The 7,732-nt window shown below is 41.6% G+C and overlaps 1 protein-coding gene across 1 annotated transcript; it reads left to right on the top strand.

The window, feature by feature from the left end:
* Nucleotides 1–2,448: 2,448 nt before the first annotated feature.
* calm2a (calmodulin 2a (phosphorylase kinase, delta)) lies at nucleotides 2,449–6,691 on the top strand. Its single transcript, XM_031284115.2, has 6 exons — nucleotides 2,449–2,699; nucleotides 3,741–3,771; nucleotides 5,185–5,328; nucleotides 5,422–5,528; nucleotides 5,614–5,749; nucleotides 5,846–6,691. Exons 1-6 carry the CDS (start codon nucleotides 2,697–2,699, stop codon nucleotides 5,872–5,874), a joined length of 450 nt encoding a protein of 149 aa, XP_031139975.1. The 5' UTR covers nucleotides 2,449–2,696; the 3' UTR covers nucleotides 5,875–6,691.
* The last annotated feature ends 1,041 nt before the right edge of the window (nucleotides 6,692–7,732 follow it).

The raw sequence follows: 7,732 nt of genomic DNA, 5'->3' as shown, positions 1-7,732 counted from the left end.
ACGCACATACAGTACGAGTGCAATGACTGCCATTCTCTCCCATGAAAGGTGATCCACTCCCTTGGCAAAGAACCAGCAGGTGCATTACAAAACCTCATACATTAATAATGGTGTCGGCGTCTTTCAGTTACACAGGTAAACATCTTCTCATATTTGTCACCAGCGCCTCAGCGCTCAAAGTCCTCACAAGCCACTTAGGTGTACAAATTAGCCTTCTTTTTAAGCTTTTTGCTTGAAAGCTGCTTTATTTTCAACTATGATTGTGCAATAACACTACACTGCACAGTGCATAGTGTATCTCACGTGCTGTGTGCCATACCGCCCCCCCATCACCCCCATCGCCCCCATCGCCACCCCAAAAATTGAACTGACCCACATGGTAGGTTTTTCTGCAAAGGGAACAATGGCTATCGGCGGGAGTGATATTACAGGTCATTGGGAGGTGACATAAATAAAGATGGAGGGGTGACTTCAGCCTTTGCCTCTGCTGAACAAGAGTGACCTTTGACCCCTGTGTTACGGAAATGAAAGCTGCTGTTTTATAAAAATGTTCTGGGCTGGGCTGTGTCCGATAAGGACTCATTATGTGTGGCAGTTACACATTAACAGAACTGATAAGAGGAGGGGAAACATAGTAGTGAGCATAGTGCACAGGTATACGCACACACATGGATTAATTGAAGTAAAAAAATAATTAGTTAACATAACACCTAACATTCATAATGCAAAAAACAACAGTGATTTAGGTCTTCCTTGGCTTAGATTGTGGAGGTGGTTTCAGGTTTTATAGACCATTAAGTCACGTCTCCTGGGTCCCTATTCATATCAGCCTCTGAGATAAAATCACCTTAGGCCTGGAGGAGGTCTTCTGAGACCTGTGGATCATTAAAGGGCACGTCATCAACCAACCGAACAGCTGATTCTACAAATTGGGTGTAGGGTGGCTATAGAAATTGGACAGGAGGACCGAAGTAGAAAGGTATTCTGATTTAGAAGTATTTATGACCCAACAGTAAACCATTGTCTCTTAACAACTGTTTTATTGGAGCAATTCACCACAGAGGTTCTATAATGTCTAACCCATGAATACTAAAAAAATGCAGTTAAGGGTTCATGGCAACTACATATTAGTATCTAAGTTGTTCACATTTTACAGAGGCAAAAGGTGAATTTATACACGTCCACATACATGTTGTTCACACATGCTCCAGCTTATCTGGTTCTTGTGACAGGCCTTTGTGCTATCACCTTTGGCATTACATAATCTGAACAGTGACAAAAACCTTGTAGCAAAAAAAAACAGATTCAGAGGAAAAGAATCCAATGTGCTCCAGATTAGGTAGTTTGAGAAAGAAAAGCCTGGCTGATTCTAAAGCTGCTCAGCAGATCACATGGCACGAGCAGCATCACCTCTACAAACGCCGCAGATGGAAGTGGGAACCACTTTGGATCCTCTGTTCTTACATCTACGTGTGAGATACTGAGCTTTTCACAATCCCTACTATCTACTTATAGTGTGGCATATGTGTCTAATAATAAGAGAGGCAGTAGCATTGGGAGGAATGGAGGGGGGGCTGTATTGGGACATGCAGATTCTAGTAGATTTTCTGAGTGGTTCTTCCAATCCTTCTCCTTGCACATCCCTGTCCACCCTCCTCCATCTTCTCCTCAGCAGCTTCCATGGGATCAGGCCAGACACAGGTGGTCACTGGGTGATCAGTCAAGCTATCAGATACTCCCATCCACACCAGCCAGCTCAATTAGACCTTAGAATCCACAGTTGCTGGACCCACAAAAAGTCCAGTCACATATCACACATCGAAGTGTGCATGCACACAGACAACACACACAAGCACAGACTTATTACAAACTATTACACTCAAACACTTCAGCACTGACAATGCATATCATTATGCATAACATTTAAAGTGATGAAGTCGACTTGCACAGCAGACAGGAGGAACTTTGGTCAGGAGCCACACTGAACTACACACTATATCGCAGTCTGTGGTAACCTTGTAACAGCAATTTAAAAAAGCATGGGTATCAATATGCTAATGAATACCACAAGAATGATTCACCTAAACTGGGTCAGTAATATCCCAGTTGCGGGTAACAAAATACGCTCCTGGTAGCTACTTATCAAAACTATCTTCTTGGGTCTCCCTAAAAATGATGCCCATATGTATACACACTGTCCAACAAGCTTGTCTGCTATGCCTGTGGCACTGACTGGGATGTCTATGGACAAGATGCAGCGGCAGCGCAGACCATGGGAGTGACGCATTGCAGGTACAAACACACCAATCAGAGAGCGCGATTTCTTTCAGCTACGTCTTGAGCCCCATCACAGAGTAGCAGAAAGTATTCATACACCGTTATGTAGATCACCAGCAATATGCAATATAATTTTTAATATCGACGCCACAACCTTCAGGCAGTGATACGTAGCATTGCAGGTGTTTCTTGATTTTCTTGTATAACTAATGATTTATTTAAAAGTGTCTTTAATTAATTTAATAACTGAGGAAAAGGGAAGTTGGCGGAGTGATATTGAAAAGAGGAGGAGTTTAGGATAGCCGTTAAAGGCGAGTCCAGTTGCTTCTTCCTCAGTGTGTTCACAGAGATTGTCAGTTCATTTAGGCTTTGGTCTGTTACGGATTTTGTCGTGAACCAGCCGCTACATCTACATCGAAATGGTAAGAACATTCAATTTTCTCTCCAGTCTAGAATCGGCTGACATTTCCATAGCAGTTGTGTTCTGTTTTATGTGCGAAGTTAATGTCAATAAAACGTAACCAGTGGCTAAGCTGAGTCCATGTGAACTACCGCAGTGCTGGCCGAATAAATGACAGCTTGCTAGTTGCTAGGTAATGCTAGCATGTTAGACAAAGCTAGAGTTAGCTAAAGCTGCGTTGGTCTGAGTAATTTCAGTAACGTCAAGTTGCCACCCGTGTGCCAAACGTAAGCGCATTAACACTTTTTTTTTTTTTTTTAAAGTGCAGTCACACTTAAAACAGCATCATAGTTAACAGTTAAGTCCCCCAAATAATGTTTCTACAAGCCTATCAGCATTCTATCTGACGTCAGCGTTAATGTTGGCTTTGTTAAGTTGTGATGGTGGCCGAACATTCGTCCGTTTTGTCAAATAATTAGCTAGCTAAGCTACTAACGTTAGCATCTTAGGTGCTGATTGGGAAGTAGCGAATCTTGTAACTATCTGCCAACCGATGCCTTGCTTGTGAAGACTGCTAACGTAACTGTTGTATTATTAGCTATATACATACACTTTTTGCTGAAAGCGTACAACGTGGTGTTACTGTAAGCCAGCATATGACGGTAGCTAGCTAACTCTAGCCTTTCGTAGCTAACATTTACCGCCAAATAGTATGTCGTCCATTATCTATGGTGAAGTTGGCGTCATAAATCATTCAAATGTAGATACATTTTACTTAACGTGTGAAGGGCACGTCGTGACGTTATTTTTTCCCTTTAATATTTACGCGGTCCCCAAAGTTAAGTAACTGTTAACAAGATTGTTAACCCACACGAAAACGCCTGTTTTGTGTAACGTTAGTTGTTACAGATGGCGACACAGCTAACGTTATTGCAACCTCCAGAATAATTACCAGCGTAGAAATGTTTAAAATGAGTGGCGGCCCTAACTTTGATGCCGTTCAGGTTGTTCTAAGATGGTAAAGCTAATTCTGGATATGTTTACATCATCTTGTATTTTACAGGCTGATCAGCTTACAGAAGAGCAGATTGCTGGTAAGACATCCCTGCATTGATCTACTTCTTTCTCATATCCTGCGTGGCCTGGGTTATGGATCCTTGCATCCGTTGCAGTGGATTTATACTTTTGCCTTTTAAGGCGTTCCACCGGACTGCCTACTGGTCATAAAACAGGAATGAATGAAACTGCTGTTGCTTGTTGGCTCTGAAGTGCAGAAGGACTCCCTCATGGAAAACTTTGCATTTTCATGGTTGCCATGTAATATATGATGTAATCTGAAAGGGCTGTGTATTCTGGCTGTATGTTGGCAGTCACCTTTTACATGCTGTGCATGTGTCCTTTGCCCTGGGTGTGTTCTCATTAGATGGAATGATTCATGAACAATTGCAGTAGCAACTTTGGCTTGGTGTACTTACATCCCATGATATCCCAACATGAGACCTAGATGTTGTAATCTAAATCATGCAGGAGTGTGTCAAGACATTGCACCACAATGTGCTCAGGGACACTTGCTGTTATGTATGCAGTGTATGTCTAAAATGTGGCACAGTTGTAGTGGTTTCCCAGATTATATCTCCCAGCTTTTGTTGACTTAATTCAGTTTAGGTCTCAGGTTTCACAATGTGCTGATCATACTCTAGCTGTATTTCGATGGTATCAGCTTGTAGCTGCTTGATGTTCTGCTGATGTGTGCCAGATTGTCAGTTTGTACAAACCGCATGACATGGGCATGCACTACAGTGATTTTTAAAACGCAGTAAGTGACTGCAGTAATGTGGAGTTTTAATGGCCTGTACCAAAGGGATTAGCTACGCCCCCCTCCCCCACGACATTTCCTGCAGTTGATGCAGACCGCAGGCCTTTACTCATAACAAAGGGTGTTGCCCTATGTGTTTGACCCTATAAATTGCAGGGCAGGTTGTATTTTATTTTTTTCTGACACATGAGCTACTGCATGCCACTACACATTGCCCATTAGGCTCATCACACTTGATGTGTGTTATCGTTCCTCGTCCCTCACGGCTCCACCAAACCACACAGGCTGTCATTTGCTGCTGATGTATCCTGACTGCCCTGCTGCTTGATCTCGTGGTCGCTACCCTTGTTTAGCCAGAAACGACTACAGTTGAAACTCAAAACAGAAGGGCTCTGTGGCTAGTTTATAACTGAAACATAAGTGATGTAATGCCCTTGAGCATTGAGCCAATTCAGGGTTTGGGTCAATTGGTCGACTTAAGGATGAGGAGTTTGTTATGCAAGGTGGTCAGACAGCTTTTACATGGCTTTTTAATCTATATCTAATTGATTCTACCTTTTTTTTTTTTTACAGTGTTTTTTAAATATTACAGCCACTATCTTTCCAGTTCTGCTGGGTTTTGTATATCTAGCTATAGGTGTGATATCTCTGCCTAACTAAAGAAGCCATCTACTTTTTTTTTTGCAATCAGAGTTCAAGGAGGCATTTTCGCTCTTTGACAAGGATGGCGATGGCACCATCACCACCAAAGAGCTGGGAACTGTCATGCGCTCTCTGGGCCAGAACCCCACAGAGGCAGAGCTGCAGGACATGATCAATGAAGTGGATGCTGATGGTGAGAACGCAATCTGGCTTCAAAACCTGCTAACCAAATTACTTTTGATGTGCTAGATGGAAATCCCTCAATGTCGTTTTTTTTCTTCTTCAGGAAATGGAACGATAGACTTCCCAGAGTTTCTGACCATGATGGCCAGGAAGATGAAGGACACAGACAGTGAGGAGGAGATCAGAGAAGCATTCCGTGTCTTTGACAAGGTAAATGCTGTCTGCGCTCCTACGTGCACATATGCATGTGTGCAGCAGTTTTTAAAGTGTGCTTACTGACTGATGTCATTTCCAGGATGGCAATGGATACATCAGTGCTGCTGAGCTGCGCCATGTGATGACAAACCTTGGGGAGAAGCTGACTGATGAAGAAGTGGACGAGATGATCAGAGAAGCAGACATTGATGGAGATGGACAGGTCAACTATGAAGGTTGGTAGATGTTGCATTTTCTATTTTTTTTTACTCCGTTTTGGTCACTCATTGGATACACGGTCGCAAAATATTTTTTCTTTTCCCCCCCTGCAGAGTTCGTACAAATGATGACGGCGAAGTGAAGGGCTTGTACAGATTTCGTATATAAATAATTTGCCTTTTTTTTCTTTGTGTAATTTATCTGTAAAATCTTAATAGCCCCCTTCGTCCCTGCCCCTTCTGCTGTCCAAAGGAACTGCATGTAAACTGCATAGGCTCTTGTCCCCATGTCCCTTTCTTTTGCTGTCATGGTGTTTTGGAGTGACGGAATGGTCATACAACCAGATGCCTGTGGAGGCCCCTGGGAGCCGGAGAACTTCGAATCTTCCCGTCTTATGTGCTCGGGGCCACTCCACGCATGGCGACATTGGAAACCTGTCAGCTGGTTGTCACTTGGCAACACTGTTGTCATGGAAACAATGTAGAGGCGTTTAAACTCTGCATGGACTACGGACAAAGTATATATTGTAATCTCTCAGCATTGCACTACTGCAAAAAAATGACACGGGTGTATCTCCTAGGTACTCGTACAAACTTTTTTTGTATCTGCTGTTCTATATACCAGAAAACGACTAATCTTACCATGCTTTTTAATGTTTTACTCACTACTTTTACTTATTTTATTTTTTAATGACTTCTGGTCATGCCTCAAATAATCCATTCCAAGTTGTATATTTTTGTTTTCCAATAAAAATTACAATCTACCCGGTTTTGAAAATTGTCTTGTTTTCTCAGTTAAAATGGATCCTTGAGTTTGTATACCCTGTAATAATTCCCATTTTTGTATTGAGGACAGGATGCTCCGTTTTTGATAGGCTTTTTTTTTTTTTTTTTTTCTCGTTGCTTAGAATACATATGAAATGTTTACCATTTTTAAATTTACGTGTCCCCTGTTAATTTCCAAAAGCACTGAGGAGCATCAGCCAATGCCTCTTAATGTTCAGATAAGCTCAGATCAAATCTGTATTGTCATAAAACAAAAGCACTGAGTGGGATCAAAGGCTTCTATTTTGAAGTGCACACAATGGTACTTGACATTGGATTAGCCTTGTACTGTACTGTCCCATTCTGACTGCATAGGCCATGTGTTGTCTGCTACTGTTGGCACAGCACCATGTAGAAGCTGACTGCCTCATGTCTTACTTGGCATTTGCCCCCAATCACAAGGTGCAGGTGATTTTGAGCGTGCATCAGAAACCATGGTGTAAATAGAGGTGTACCTGTTTTTCTTTTTTATTTTCTGATTATTGAGTTTGTTACAGTAGCTTGCAGAGATACTAAGTTTGTTATTTTGAATGACAAAATAAAGCTCTATTGTGGACCTCAACTCTGTCTCCTGTGTGAATTTGATGTTGGCTGCTTTTAGGTTGTGCTCTTGATCCTATACAGCAGTTGGATTCAATCTTTGTTTAATAAAGCTATGTGCTGGTTTTGACTATCCATTGGGAGTTGCAAGGGCTGCAGTTGTTTGTGGCTTGGTCAGTCATGCATATTCAAGTGTGTTCCTGTGGATACAGATTGAAACATTTAGAGCATTATGAGAAAAAAAAAAAAGCACAAGTAACTTGTACACTGAAACGGTCTTATTGTAAAGAGGGTACTTAAGTAACCCCGATTTGATTATGTGTGTAGCAAAACAAAAGATATATAACGCAATATTCCTTTATCGGAGTCTGCATAGGAACAGCTTCAGTTTTCATGACGGAACAAAAAGGAACACCACGATCCACAGCAATTTCGGCTGTGAATCGACAAGTTCTCATCTTGTGAAAACTAATTATAATAACTAAATAAAAAAAAACCTAACTGAAGTGTCATCACAGTCTACTTATAAAAAGCTGTTAATTACACAACACATATAACACTAGTCTTGGCTCTCCTGCATTCATATTGTCCAAATAAAAGAAGAGTGTGAATGTACATGAGGTACTTGGATCGTTT

Source organism: Sander lucioperca, chromosome 15 (assembly GCF_008315115.2).
Source record: "Sander lucioperca isolate FBNREF2018 chromosome 15, SLUC_FBN_1.2, whole genome shotgun sequence".
Lineage (NCBI taxonomy): Eukaryota > Metazoa > Chordata > Actinopteri > Perciformes > Percidae > Sander > Sander lucioperca.
The sequence above is the reverse complement of the archived record's forward strand: the minus strand, read 5'-3'. Positions and strand labels throughout refer to the sequence as shown.

Bases quoted from the DNA above. Each gene is read 5' to 3' on its own strand.
- calm2a (XM_031284115.2), top strand. The intron at 5,329-5,421 runs GTGAGAACGCAA...TTTCTTCTTCAG, and splicing joins CAATGAAGTGGATGCTGATG to GAAATGGAACGATAGACTTC. The intron at 5,750-5,845 runs GTTGGTAGATGT...CCCCCCCTGCAG, and splicing joins TGGACAGGTCAACTATGAAG to AGTTCGTACAAATGATGACG.